General features: G+C 40.2%; 1 protein-coding gene across 5 annotated transcripts in view; it reads left to right on the plus strand.

Annotated features, from left to right (window-relative positions):
- Positions 1-15,523, plus strand: part of CFAP61 (cilia and flagella associated protein 61) — a 133,896-nt gene that overhangs the window by 8,437 nt on the left and 109,936 nt on the right. For all 5 annotated transcript variants that reach the window (XM_087774675.1, XM_087774674.1, XM_087774672.1 and 2 more), the window contains exons 6-10: positions 212-338; positions 6,312-6,444; positions 8,465-8,618; positions 14,081-14,169; positions 15,304-15,491. In XM_087774675.1, coding sequence (XP_087630801.1) covers positions 212-338; positions 6,312-6,444; positions 8,465-8,618; positions 14,081-14,169; positions 15,304-15,491 — 691 coding nt within the window. The remainder of the gene's footprint in view (positions 1-211; positions 339-6,311; positions 6,445-8,464; positions 8,619-14,080; positions 14,170-15,303; positions 15,492-15,523) is intronic.

The raw sequence follows: 15,523 nt of genomic DNA on the forward strand, positions 1-15,523 counted from the left end.
GCTGGATTAATTAACAATCCAGTAACAGTTCCTTCACGTGTTTATACTACCGTCATCTCAGCTTTGTTGCTTAACTTAAAAGACTCGGAGCATTATGCCATCTGTGGTTTAAGTTCAAAACTCCATTTTCCACAAACAGTTTTGCTGATAATTTAAAAACTTACATAATGAAGTTTCTCTGTTGTTCCTAATGGTTCTTTGTCATTCACAGGGCCAGACATGGGAAATGTCTTTGAAAAGATGACGACCGCTCCATGTTCAGTAGCGGATACAAACTTTACCTTGCTCGTGTGCCCCAGACATTGGTATCACCCACAGCTGTATGTTCGCAAAGCAAGGTAATGCAGTTTCTCCCTTCTACTTCTATGAGCAGATCTGTCTGGGTTAATTTGAAGAATTTTCTTTTTTGGTTTACAGTATCGGTATCTTAAACTGCTATGATTTTCCTTGATAACCTAATTAAGTAGTTTTATGATTATGCTGTTTTTCTTCTACTTCATCACAAGATCCATTGTACTTCATGTAAAACTAGGTTGCTATCTAGAAAGACTACAGTTTTGTCAGTGATGTTTATTCTGTGAATCTGCTGGCTTAGTTGCATTGCTGCGTATTTTAGTGAGTGCGTGCAGTTTCCAGTTCTTTTGGAGCCTATTCCAACTTATTTTTAATTTTCTCTTGTTATGCCATATTCTGACCAGTTGAGCAAAGTCTAAATAGGAGGGCCTGTTATCTAGAAGAATGAAATAAGAGCAGAGAATCCCTAGTTCCAGTAGTCTTTCAGACACGGAGGGTAATCCTTGTTCATTTTTTGTACAGTTTTTTCTGCATAAGTGCTTCATACATTCACTCTGTGTTTCAGGGAAGCAGGCCTCCTCAGTGTTGCTGAGAGAGCTTAAGCAACTAATGGGGTAACCCTTTGCCTTCCATCATGTCATCTGTTTCAGTGGACGCAGTTTGGAGCAAAGACTGCGTGATATGCTCACGCAATGTGCCTTTAACTCAGCCTTGCCCTTGTTTTCAAGTCATAAATATCATTTAAAAAGTTAGACTCTGAATTCTTTTTTTCCTCTCAGCTCAGCTGCCTGCAGTGTGCACCGGGCACAGATGCGGGTTTCTCTGGCAGCCTTGCCTACTGATGCCTACCTGTATATTGACTATTACTGCTCTGTGTTTTCCTGCCACTTGGATTCTGCTGCCTGTGCCAAATCCCAGCTTTCTGTGTAAAGAGTTTCTGACCCAATGGGGTCTTATGTTTTTCTGTGTAGATCGCTGGACCATATATGCTGTCACTGCTGCGTAGATGCTTCCCTGTAGCGTGGCTGAAATGTAACTAGTATCTATTGCGTTTTGGTTCGCTTGTTTCCCTCTTCATGGTGGGAAGAGTGCATGTAGGGTAATGTTTTATAAAGGAATTGTTTTATCTGGTTCTGATTCATTCTGGAGTTGCTTTTGTTCTAAATGTAAGCGTTGCTATGTGGTTACGTGGCAGGATTATGACGAAATTAGCATTTCTGGTCCTTGTAGTGGAAACTGAAGTTAAGGGACAAGCGCGTGCCTGGGACACTACATCATACGACGCTGATGCATGTGTGGTTCGTATCGACCGGCGCTAACAGGTGGTAATGCCACGTTAGGCATATCCCTCTCCTGGTAAATCCACACCTGTTTGTTCATGGGTTAATTCATGCTGACATCTCGGACTGGATTCTGACAGAAGCCTGCCTCTCAGGGAGATGTCTTACACATATTTAATTTTGCCAAATAGGCCTGAAACAAATCTGCAGATTGTGCTTTTTATCCTATAGTTTTAGTCAATGTTTGCGATGTCCTGTTGCTTGACTCTTGAGCATTTTAAGAAAAAGGACTGAGGCCTGACCTTGACCACTTCACACCATCCTGCTATAGGTCTGGGTATTCCAATATGTTACAAAATGATTTGCGTGCTAACTTGATCTACAATTTTTAGGCTTTTAATGAGTATTTCCTTCGAGTTGTCTACCATCTATCACTATGTGAGTGAACCTTAATACTGAGAAGTTATCAGCAGGTGAATTAATTCCTGAGGACTTAAAGTTTTTCCATATGTCTTGATTCCAACTATTATATTTCTTTTTTATTTAATTTGAATCAATTCTTTCTTTTGATGGCCATTGGATATTATCAATAGAAATATTTTCGACACAACTAGAAATGTCACATAGGCCATACCAATATTCCACACAAAAGATGCCATCTTGCCTGGGATTTCTGTAGTTTGTTATGAATAATAAAATTATTTACTTTAGTTTGTTTGGGGTTTTTTATTATGAGAAAACTAACAAGGAAACTGTGTTTTCTTAAATTACACAGTATCTGGTGATATAAAATTATACTTTAATATTGTCTATCAAGAGGTTCTCTGAGTAAGTTAAATTATGTTTGCAGTAGATGCTTTGCCTTTCCTTTTGCTCTGTATTCACCTTTGTGCTTCACTGGCATCCATAGTAACGTTCAGTGGAGCCCTTTGGAGACTTAGCTATGAAAGCTGTCCCCAGCCACCTGCCTAGCAACATGTTCTGGGTCAATGATAGGAGATTAGGGTAATCTCTGGTCCCTCTTCCCTTGCTTAGAGAGGGGGGGGAAAAAAGAAGCTGTAAACTGATACTTTGCTTAACCATTAATTTTGGAGTTATCCTCCATCTGACCTTTATAATGTGAAATAAATCTTGAGTGTGCCAGAACGTAGTCCACTGAGCTTTTATATTTAAGTGACTTGCTGGTATCTCATCTTTAGATCCTGTCACTTGTGGTTTTGTACCACATATAAGAGCTCACAAATTTGCAGCTCTGTGCAATGTCTTTATTGTGCTTGCTCTTGCAGCCTAGGAACTTTGTAGTATTTCTATTAAAAATCTGTGTTTTGTTGTTTTGGTTTGGTTGTTTTGGTTTGTTTTTTTTAAGACTATGGTGCTGGTGGAGGATTGCAGAAATCAAAACTAGTTTTGTTCCTACACCACCTAGCACGCAGGGAGATGAGCGGGCTTGCGCGGAGCCCTGTTGGCTATCGCGAGGTCAGTCTCGCTGCGTACCGCGAGCCGACGGAATTGCCACCTGCATCTTGATGTGTGGCCTTGGGTCACCTTGTGTTTTGCAGAGCAGAATGCTGTAAGGGACTTGAGCAATCAGCAAAACATTCAGTTTGGAGATGGCGTGTGTGTATTGTCTACCCCAGCCAAACATCAGGTTTCAATTAGTGTACGGTCTCATTCCTTTGCCCCTAAATTGGTTTGGTTTGTTTGAGGTTTCATAACAGGTTATCAGATTTGCTATACTAATTAATTGTGTTGAAGCAGTGAAGTTCTGGTAATAGAAAACCTTACTGCAGCTTTTCCCTTGAGATACTGCCTGTGAAGGAGAGGAAAATCAGTATTTTGGTTTCAGATATGAAGAATGTGAATTACTATAAATTTTTACAGGGTTTCATTGTTCTTGGAACTTCATTTTAGATGCATCTTTTGAATTACTTCTACAGATAAGTGACAGTGTTCTACTTCCCATACTTTTTTCTTTTTGTGTGTAAATTATTACAACAAAGACTCTGACTTAAACAGTGAAAATGAATGAAAAAGTGTGGGGCCTAGAAACCTGTCACCCCTGGCAGCTGTTTTCAGCTTTGAGTGGGCAGCAATGATATTCGTCTCTACTGGTTTCTCAACCCGCTGGGCCGCCTCAGCGGAGAGAGGTCGGGGTGGAGGGGTCTTCAAGGCCCCATCTCTGGGCTGCGCCAAGCAAGGGAGAGCGAGCTTTCGGACAGATGGCCCCGGAGTAAAAAAGCAGAAACAACGTCAAAATAAAAGGGGTCACCGGCCCCTAGCAGAAAGGTAATCTTACTCAAAGGTCGCATTCGTTCTGGTGTGTGGGAGTAGCAAAAACCATCTAGATACCACCTCAGTTGTCCTTCAGTCTTATGTGAGAGTCAGTCAGTACTTAAACTCAGACCGTGTTTGATAAAATTTAAAATAACTTTTTTTGGCCCAGTTGCCTTAACTTTAAGGCTTCTTCCAAATCCAGGAACATGTAAAGAGTGGAAATGAGAATAACTTTGTTCTTCCGACTTGCTGCATATGCTGAACTAAGATTTCTAAATTATAGGTACAAGTATTTAGATACAAGCGCCTAGAAACTTGAGCATAGGAGCCTGAAGCAAAACACAAGTTTTCCTAAAACTGAGGGAAATGGTAATAATTGTTCCTGATAACTATCTTCGGAAACATGTTTCTACAATATGTAGCACTTTAAAGAAAAGAGAACAATTTTTTAAAACACTTTCTCCTGACATCTTATTTTAGGGAGATGCAGAAAGGGACGCCCCAGCCGCAGGCTGATGACGGTGTGGGGTATGGGATCTGTGCGGCTGTAGTCACGCTGTGCCGGGTCAGTCACAGCTCGGGGAGCGTCAGGGCGCTGCATTGCCGCTTCACAACCGCCGTGGTCCCGGGCTACCCAGGCGGCCTCCGGAGGGCCGGAACCCCTCGGCCTTTCGGGGAGCCCGGCTCCTTCCGCTGCTGGGCCTGGGACCGGGACTGGGGGCCCGCGGGGCGCCCGCCGCCGCTAGAGGTCAGGCGAGGCCCGCCGGCGGGCGGGAGGCGCGGGAGCCGCTCCCAGCGCGCCTGAGGGGCTGCGGCCGGGAGCGCAGCGGCCGCACGCCTTCCCGCTCTTTAAACGGCCGGCGGCGGCTCTGCGTGAGGGGAGAGCGTCGAAAGGCCGCCAAAAAGGGTCGGGCTCGCAGCGCTAGGCGTGTTATAGCCAGGACGGGGCCTGCTGCAGAGGGGCGCAGGCCGCCGTCGGCAGAGCGTGCGGGCGGGGGGCTCCCGCCGCCTCTCCCAGGGCGGTTGTCTGTCACGGGTTCGTCTCCTGAGCGCTCGGTAGCTGAAGGAAGCAACCTGTTGTTTGAAAGGAGACAATTGTGGCGGTCTCCGTTTCTTTCAATAAGCATAAATGTATTCCTGTGTTTGAAGTGCGTCGTTTACTCTTCTTGGTTTAATTCCTTTACCCTGCGGGGCTCGTCTTTCTCCTCGTGTGTTTGCGTGTGCGATAACTGCCATAATGGAAGCACATTCAGTAGCAGTCTACTTATGGCCCTGAGGAGAAAGGGTTTTCTTAACTCCACAGTCTGGTATTAAAAGTCATTCCTTCTGACGGCCCATCACAGCCCCACTTCTCTCACCACTTTTCAGTTGCAGAATTATTGGTTGGATCACTTAATTCTTGTATTTTTGAGATAGATAAATAAAAAAAGATTTCATCTTATTGAAAGCAGTTCTGTGTTAGAGCTGGTTTGCCATTGGCCTTTATGCCGTGGTCACAGCACCTATGACTAATGAATTCCTTCATTGCCTCGGTAAAAGCACTGAAACTTCTTGTTAAGACTTACATTGATCCTGGTTAAGAATTAATGTTGGTTTTTTTGAAGTGGTTTAATGGGAAAGAGTCTCTGTGGCCTATTTAAATAAAAATCTGTGCAGTATGGGGCCTATATGAGGCTCACACTGCAACCTGGACTGACTGGCAGTCGGCTCGGGCAGCTCTTGCGCCGGCAGCGCGGAGAAGAGACTGGAGCAGCCGAGGCAGCGGAAGCCTCGGTGCAGCAGGCTGCCGCCTACGCGGAAAGGCTCTCCTGAGGCAGAGGGACGGAATAATCGCACTGCGGCCTTTGTATCTTTTCCGATGGTGGAGCATTAACTTGACCTTACAAAGGCATAATGGCTCGATTTGTGCCAGGTGACTCCCGCACTGCTGTGTGTAATAACAGTAATCTAGCCAATACTCAGCACTGTTTCTCCCATACAGGAAGGCATGATTTTCTCTCTCTTTTTTTTTTTTTTAAAAGAACTGATTTTCTAAATTGCACTGGTGTTGCTTTTTGAGATCTCTGCCAACTCTAACCAACTGATGATTGGGCTCACTGAGTAAATTATTTTAAATGAGGCCTAAAGCCCAGGTCCACCTGGCCTGAGATGCCTTAGGCAAGAGAACTTTGAACTGGGCTGCCCTTGTATTTTGTTAGGGAAAGATAAGCATCTCCATTGGGCAATCCAGATCTTAGGTGGGTTGTGCTGGCTTTTGGAAGTGGTTCTGTCTTTCTTCTGGTGCTGAGGCTCCCAGCTTAGTGTGTGCTGGGGATGTGTCCTAGGTGAAAGTATTTACTTGTGGGTGAAGGCTTTGGATCAAGTGTTTGTAATATTTGTCCATACGTTAACCGAGTAGAACAGAAATATCAGGACCTATTAATGGCAGACCTTCAGGACATTACCTAATCTCTCGTTTTGTAGGTTGGAAGATTGTGATGATCTCACGCCAATCTGGACACGTCAGAGTGAGACTCTGAAAGAAACCTATAGTGAATATTTCCTTGCTGATATCATAGAATGTCAAGATGAAGAAAATCGGGTGGTTGTTTGTGAGGTCAGTCTGCCATGAGCTCTGGTTTTGTCTAATCATAACATTAGTGATGTCATGTGTGAGCGACAGCTCACACTGCAGCTCAGTGAATAAAAAGAACAAGCTCACTTTTAGGAAGGTAGAATTCATTATCTGCACACACATGGTGCCCTCTGCCACGTATGTTGTGTCTTTCCTTTCTCTCGGAGCGATATCTCCTGCTAAGTAAATGAAACAGTAATTCCCAGTAACTGTGTAGATTCTTTTCAAGTAATTGGAATAGACCATCTTGAAGAAACCATGTTGCTATTTTAGACATTTGCATTATAGATGACCGGGTTTCATTCCCGGTGAAAATTAATACTGCATTTGAAAACTAGTAGCCAGTTAAAAATGCTGTAGATTTTTTCCATCTCCTGGCTCAGGCAGTCAGATTTTTGCTGAATTGAAGACAGATACCCAGGAATTAATTTAAATAAGAAAGAGGTGGTAATAGTTAGCCTGCTGAAAATTCCTGTTAATATTTTCATGTGTTAGTAATTGTGTGTGGTCTTGTAAGCTGATAGGCAATGTAACCTACTTAATACCCAAAGTCTGCTTTCTATAGCAAATGATTTTATAAAACCTTAGCATGTAATCACTACCATTGCAAGCCAAATGGGAAACAATAAACCATTAGTGTAATAGCACATTACAAACGGCTATCTTTATAAATAATACATTTCAGTTGTACATTTATAGCTCAATATGATACCAGCAAAAGGTGTTTCAGGCCCTCGTAGTTTATACTTGCTGCTGCTGCTGCAGATTAGAAAGACACCTCCATGCGAACCAAGATAGATGCCAATTTTCCCTGCAGAGAATGAAGCTGGCAACCTCTTTTTGCACATATGGTAGATGGATTGGTTAATCAGCCTCTGCTGAGCCTTGGGCCTAAAATTACATAGCAGCCAGACAACTGCAGTGACCCAGCTTTTGTTCAGTTACGCAAACAAACAATCACTTGTTGTTTGAGGGGAAAGAAAATTAAACTTTTTTAATTTTTATTGGAGTGCTGATGGCCTGATAAAACAGCTATACAAATCCAGTGGTTGAGTTTTTGTTATGTTTATAAATGAGGCTTTCATTATGTGTATTAATGAAAAAAAATATTTTGATTATTTGTTTCACCAGAAAGTTGCATATCGTACTAAAGATTGAAGAGCTTCCTTCTTGTAGACTTGTCTTAGCTTAAAGCCAAAATACCTCCAGCATGCTAATTCTCACTTTTCAGAGGGTATTTCTTTCTGAAGACTGCAACTTTCTGGAAACTTTCAGTAATAGTCAAACATACAGAGTAACGTGCCATTTCAGCATTGCAAGGATCTTGTCATTTTCATCCTTGCCAGGGCTGCTTTTTTTTTTTTTTTAAGACTAGTGCTTAGATTTTTTTTTTTTCAGAACTTGAAAATATTTAGCACTTATAATTGCTGCAAATAATACATACCATATACTGTATTAGATACTGTTTATATACAACATAATTGCTTTCTTGAGTTAATAATTTTCATAGGAAAATATACTGTTCAATTTGAGCACAATTTTATTTACAAAGTGGTGTCTAGTAATTAGTCAACCATTATGGCTAGCTAAATCCAGATTTTACTTTACCTGTACTTTAAAGAAAAATTATACCTTTTTGGGGGTATGTAGTTAAAAGGTATGGTTTTTTTATTTACTGTAACAAATGTTTTATTGAAACAATATGTCATTATTTGGTCCATATACATAATCCTAATGCTCCTACAAGTTATAGATAACAAAAGAATTATAACATGTAATATAGATGGCCTAATACGCATATTACAAGGGGGGGTGGGGGGGGAAGAAAAGGATCTTTAACTTTTGCTGAAATAGTTCCTTTATACTTTTCTATTATGCACAGCCAGAGATGGAACACTAACTCTTATGTTTCAGCAATTTTTTTTTGTTCAATTTTTTGTGTCCTGACCTAAAATCACGTGCTCCACTCTTACGTGCGTGTGACGTTGCTTTTATATTTCAGGATGGTGACACTGCAGTAGGATTCATGAGCTTATGTTCTCAAGTAAATGTTTCCTTGCTTCAAGAGTGTTTTGACTTAGGGCCTTTCCATGGACTCTGTAAACCACATCCTGAAGATATTCTCAAAATGCCACAGAAGCCAAGCATTCAAGAAGGTATCTATATTCTAAAATGCTAGATAGATTCAAGTTGCATTTATTTCCAGCTTCTGAGTAGGTTTGCAAAAGGTTGGGAAGAGGTTTTATAGCAAGAAAACACAAATTAATGTATCTGTTTTGGAGATGGTTGCCTGGTGTTTTTTAATTCAGGAGAGAAACTTTGGTAGCCCTGTCTCTGCCTTAGGAGTGACTGTTGTTTGTGGGGAGCTGGTCTATACCAGGTACGGGATAAACCTACGTTTCAAGTTTCAGAAAGCTAACACATCAGGTGTATTTTCTGTCAGTTAGCTACAGTTGTACTATTAATTGAAGATTTTAATTTTGAAATCTCGTTCTAACGTTTGTCAGTAGCTAAGCAGCTGGTTAACTGTGGCTGTTATGTTGTCCCATTGACTTGTGTCGTCTTATTTTATTCTGGTCCACCTTCTGCTCTCTTTGCTTATTGTTTGCAGTCTTCTAGGTAACGAGATTTTGGGAACTCGGGGACTGTCTCTTTATTTTTATATTGGACAAGATACAACAACGCATCTACAAGCAACCTTACTGCAAATGATAAACAGTAACATGAATATGTCACCTGTTTGTAGAACAGAAGTGCATGTAAATGATTTACAGTTGTCATCTTTATTTTTCAGTGTCAAAGGGCTTTTTGTGCAGAAGGGCAACATTTTGCTATCTACTAATTATCAGCAGTAGAATTAAAAAAACACCATTAGGTTATTACGTATCTGCTTGTCTGAACAGAAAGCAGCAGGCAAAAAAGGCAACTAGGGAGCTACAGAGCAGTCACCAGCTGGTATGTTGGAGCTGGCAGTTGCGGAGCAGAAAAGGGAAAGAAAAAGTCTTATAGCTGCTCCTGTGGACTTCCCCGCCCCTGCAAAGGGGCATCTTGCAAATAAGAGAGGAAGGAAGCCAGCTGTCTCCTCCTGTATCATTCTGTGCTCCTGGAGCTGCAGGAGTGTTATTTCAAAATAAGTGACAGACATATGTAGAAACATAAATGAGACTGAGGGAAGAAGAGAGATCGCTCCCGACAGTCTCTTCTGAGAACTACTAGTTGGAACACAGTCCTGGGCAGTCTGCTCTGGGTGACCCTGCTTGAGCAGAGGGCTTGGACGAGGTGGCCACCAGTGGTCCCTTCCAACCCTAACCATTCTGTGACTGTCACCTGATTCCAGTAAAACCCTTAGACACTTCTGTGTGCTTTCCTTGTCCAGGGACTGCAAGCTGTAGGCCTGTGTCTTGTGGCAAATTCTGTGCTGCTGAGCCTTTTACTGAGTATGTGGTTATAGGTTTTAACAATACAGCTGTACAGGTCCTTTTAACATTTAGGAAATCTGAGACTTGTTCTAAATGTGAAAACTGAGCAGGAACAACTGTTCTATTCGTGTTCTTATATGACTGTTCAATCTAGCATCTGAGTGCTTTTCGGAAACTTATTAAGCAACGTGGTTAGCCGTCTCACGTGTTCATCTCTTTTTCCTTTCTATTTAAAAACTATGTTATTTTTGATGGTTGATACTAGTTTGCAATCCTGTGTGTCTCCTTCGAGTAAGATTTTTAAAAGTAGTAGTATCCCTCTACTTGGAATGACGAGGGCAGCTCCGGGGAAAGAGAATTATTTGTAGACTTTTTCAGATAGCTTGAGCACAAATCACTGATGGTTGCAGAAACGGGCTCCTGAGAAGGAATTTATAAGCTAAGAGCCTGACTCTGATACTATTCCTAGAGAGAAAGAGCCACTAGAAATTTAATAGTAAAATTAGAGCTGCTCATGGCTGTACACTGCTCAGGAATATTAATTCTGTTATCACTGAATACTAATTGAAATTATTATTGTAGCTTTGCACATCTTGGAATATAAACAAGCAACTATAATACTTTGAAGTGCTGGTTGTCCTGAAACCTTATGTGTTGTTGTTTATACTTGCCCAGTATGGTCAAAAAGAGAGAGGAAACTAAAGGCTGTAGTAGTTGAATTTCAGAGAAAGAAAAAAGGGGGGGGGAGGGGGGAATCAAATGTATACTATTACTATAATTTCTAGTACCAGTTCAATAAGGCATTAGCTTGTCACAAGTTACAGAAGTTTGTTATGGTTTATTGAAAAAGGTATGCTTTATGTGGTAGATACTTGATAAACAACTTTTCTTTTTATTGCTTGTTACACATTTGACTTATGACTATAAACAAAAAGTCCATATTTTCCAAACAGTTTGAATTAAAAGCCCTTTCCCTGTGAATAATTTGGGTTTCATTATTACATGAGATGTGACTCAAAATTCATTTCCATATTCATTCATGAAATCTTCCAGGAAAAGCAGTAATGTTTCGGGTTTTGTTGTGGGGTGGTTTTTTTTTGTTTTGTTTTGGGTGTTTTTTAAATTAAGAAGGAAAACAATAAAGCCCACTCTTTTAATGAAGAAGTTTACAGTAAAAAAAACCCCAACCAACTCATAAACACAGTTCCCCTCCTCTCTGAATTTTTCATTTTATTAAAAGTGTAATTAGAAAAGGGAATTCTCTTATTTGTTTTTTTTGGGGGGGGGTTGTAAATGTAGAATCCATATAAGAGTTGCATCCCATTTAGTCCATTGTTAAGCCTTTCCAATATAATGGCCAACCTGTATCCTTGGAATTTATTATAATGTCAGTCACATATAGTTCATATTTTATTATATTGCATAACACATGTACGATTGAGAGTGCTGTTTTAATGACTGCACAGTTTCTGCAGGCTACTGTATTGGAAATTTGCTGCCAGATTGTCCCTTGATGCGAAGGCAGTGCAGGTTCACTAGACACCTTACATCAATAGAGGATGTGGACTTTCTTTTAATGAAGTCGAAGGCTGAGCATTTAAAATGCAAGGTGCATTCCTTTGTAGAGTAATTTTATGTTACCATATAAAAAAAAAAATCCTGTAATAAGGATCTTTTTTCAAGCACTTTAGCTTGTAAGTAGAGACCACAGGTTGATAGTATTTTTCCTTTCAAAATGTAATACTGAATAATAGTGAAAGAGTATACAAAAATCTGTCTTTAACACAATATTGATATGCCACTTACGTTTCGGGGTAATTACAGTAATTTGGTTGTTACTCTATACGGTGTCACGAATTAGTAGCTAGCAAACATTATGATGCAGTGGGAATGATTCAAGGGCTTTTCATCAGGCGTCATGGTGAACTGGCTTCTTGATCCTGCTGACTGTTACCTCTGCTAACAACCCGCAATCACTGAATTATTTTAATTTTCTTTGTGTTCTATACTTCATTTAGTGCAACAATATTTATGTTCTTCCTAGTCACTTGTGTACAGCTTATATGTAAACAGTGATGCAGCTACATTTGACAGTAGTGGATGGTGGAGCCATTAAGGGATTTCATTTTAGTATAAAGTCAGAAACAACATATCAATATTTACATGACAACAAGAGACTTGTATTAATTAACTTCTGACACCTGCAAGGCTGTTTATAATGAGAAATGTAGCTGGGTTAATCAAGATGACATTTGATCATTTCTCTGAAGTCTCACATCTGTGGTACCCCTGGAGAAACCATGGTTTCTAACCCCTGTGTTTCTTCTTGCCCTGCACATTGCATCTGCATTCTTCTCTACTAACAGAGAAACAGATTTTCAGATAACAGATTTCTAAAAATACTTCTGGCTAAATTATTTTAAACCCTTGAGGCTTTTTTTAAAAAAAAAAGCTCATTAATGGATGAAGAAATGCTTGTGTTGGTGAACGTGGCTTAGATGGGTTTCCCAAGGTAAAGTTCGGAGAGAGGAGTGAAGAATTCTGTTGCGCTGGGTTTTCTGAAGTTGTTTTTTCTTCCTCCTGGAGCTCAAACTTTGACTTCCTTGTGTTACTGGAGCTGTCAAATGCAAGGGAGTCCTGGCCTGATGTGTTTTCTGCAGCAGCGATGCCTACACCTCAAGAGTTTATTAGTTAAAGCTTATTTTCAGGCTTTATTTTTAAATATAAAAAACTGTGAACATATCTGTAAAACTAGGGAGGTGACAACTTAATGAATGGCAGAACTATTGAAGATATGTTCAGGGGCTAAAAATACAGCAGCTGACACTTTGCTTTAGTAATTTTGGTGGTTATTTGGGGTAATATGTAGGATTTGCTAGTATTCCAACATTTCTTTTCCAAGCTGATGATTAAAATAATTTTGGTCCATAACATTAACTTTAGATGTGACCTTTATGATGCATTATCAGATGATCTCTCATGCTGAATACCTTCACCTTCCATTGACTTTAAAGAAAATGATCATCTGTCATGCTCGTGTCAGGTATCAGAAGAGTTCTATAGAGCTGTTGTGTGTTGCTGTGTAAGACTGCGAAGATCTGTCTTAAGATAATGGTTAGGTAATTGAAATCAAACATAATGCGTCATATATGTTCCAAATGGACTTTAGACATTCTTATTGTGGTTTCTTAATATTTTAAATATCCACTCTGGATTTGGCCCTGGCCAGGGGATTGAATAGCAAAAAAAAAAAAAGTGTATAGCGATATTTAAATAAAGTCCCTAACATATAGATGCTTGCTTTAATTGGCTTATGCACTTGACCGGAGATGCTGTATATATATGCTGTGTGTGTATATGTGTATATATAGAGAGAAGTATATATATAGCATTGTGCATGTATGTATCACGGCAGTCAGTGTTGAAATATTGATTCACCAGATGGCTACAAGTAATTTCATCCGATCACCTTAGTTATCTGTTTGCCCACAAAAATATTACTCAGGTGGGAATGAACTAGACTAGAATGTTACTGTAACGTTACTGCGGATGGTAGGATGATCTGTCAGGTGGAGACTCTTAGATCAGGGGAAGAGGAGGAAATAGACAACCTGACAAAAATTGCTGAAAGAGCAACCACCCTTTATAAGAAGTAAAACAGGGTTTAGAGAGCTAGTTAGGTTTAGCAGCTGAGAAGGGAATTTAAATCCCTGTTTCTTGTCCCTGCTTGCACCAATAAGTAAGAGTTCTGGCCTGACCAGGATTTATTCTGAATTTCAGTTCTGTGAGGAGAACTAATCTGAGAATCAAGAGCCCTTGCCTATGGTCATCAGAAGACAAGTTAGCAACAGGCACAGGGTTTAAGATACCAGTCAATACACTAATAACTCATATTTTTCTCTTCAGATAGGGTAAAAATTTATTACGTATAATCCATGAGTTAGGAGTTGCTTCCAAACTGTGTCTTGTTCAATTCTTATTTTATAACCAATTCTCTGATTTTTGCCTTGAGATCAAATAGTCTAATGAAGTTCTAGCCAAGTAATTATAGGAGGGTCTATTTTAACTGTGGTTGTTAAAAATAAATAAAACAAACCTTTCAATAGAGGTAGTTTGGCACACTCTCTAGTTATGCTGTGTTTCTGAGGGTTAAGCTTGCATTTTTAAGCCTGATGCATGTATTCTTTTTCATTACTCAGGTGAAGATAAAAGCAATCAAACAAGTCAAACAGAGTCTGTTTCATCTCAAAACTTTGAACATATTCATGATCAGGGTGCAGCTGTGCAGGTAATACCACTGTACACAGCAATGCTGATAACTTTGAAAGCTAATTTGACACAAAGGTTACTAGGACAAGCAATGCTTATCACTTCCACTCTTGCACCGTCTTCTGCACGGGCCCACACTTATATCTGCTGTTGTGCACAGATCAGAAGCTGTTCTAGCTAGGATCTGGATGGAGGCGGTTATAGCTATTAATCAGATGAGTTTTCCCATCCAGTTCCACATGAACAGCCAGACAGCATGGGCGTGGGAATAAAGTGGCACTGAGAGGAGAAAAAGGATGGGGGCCTGTTTGCGCAGGTCTGCTGCCAAGTAAAGGCATGTGGAAGCACAGCTTCAAGTGGGATCCTCTGCAGATGTGGAGAGGGCATTCCCATAATGGACAGGGCAAGAGTTGTCGTACTCCAGAGATCTGCGAGTCCTGGGACTTTGACTTGCCTGTGTTACCGAGCTGAAAATCTGCTCCTGATGGAAAGCTACCAAAGCTGAAAGCAGCAATGTAGCTTCAGTTTTCCCCTGTAATTTGTAGAAGTTAAAGGGCACGTCTTTTATCTGTGCCGCTTCTGTTGAGTGAAGCTTGGCTTGATAAAAGAGTGTTACTATGAAATGTGTTGGTGCAGCAAAAATCAGCAGAGAATTTATGCTGAGAAACTTTTAAATGGTTGCATCTGTCTCTAGTCTCTCTCTCGGTACTGTATCAAAGCCACTGTGGTTTTCTTCCCATTATTTTTTCATTTCCATTTTGACAGTATTCTCTGCGTTGATCCCACTTTCTTTAACATAACGTGTTTTTAACTTTCATATATTTTCAATATGCATCCGAAAACAAAGTTTTTATATAGAAATATTTCTGAAAGGTAAATATCTTATTGCCTCACAAAGGGATTCTAATGGTAACTATTAGTTTGTGAATATAATGCTTTTCAGCAAGAATGTATATATTTTTAAAGGCCACTTTTATCTAGTGTTTCAGAAGCAGGTAGATATAGTAAAAATACCTCCTTGAACTTCTGTATTTGTCAGAATGTGTGCCTGCTTGGAATGCTATAAGATAGGAGTGATGCAAGACCTTTTAATTAAAAAATGAAAATATTTTCTGAAATGTTCTAAGTGATTGTTTGTCTATTGTTATTGCAGAAAGATGGAGCCACTACAGTTTCCCATACTGATCTGCTGTTAGGTGATGTCAGAGGCAAAGATGTCAAAGGCTCAGCAACACCCCTCCTTGAGACTGAAGAAAAAGATGCTTTTCATCCAGTGTACAGAGGAGCTTCAAATGCGTTCTGTATCCGTCTGTTTTGTATTGATGAGAAGTATGAAACTAGGTAAGTATGGATGAAGAGTTACTGCTTTCCTA

This window comes from Nipponia nippon, unplaced genomic scaffold, assembly GCF_047370975.1.
Source record: "Nipponia nippon isolate SJK-2023a ecotype South Korea unplaced genomic scaffold, ASM4737097v1 scaffold_4, whole genome shotgun sequence".
NCBI classification, from domain to species: Eukaryota; Metazoa; Chordata; class Aves; order Pelecaniformes; family Threskiornithidae; genus Nipponia; species Nipponia nippon.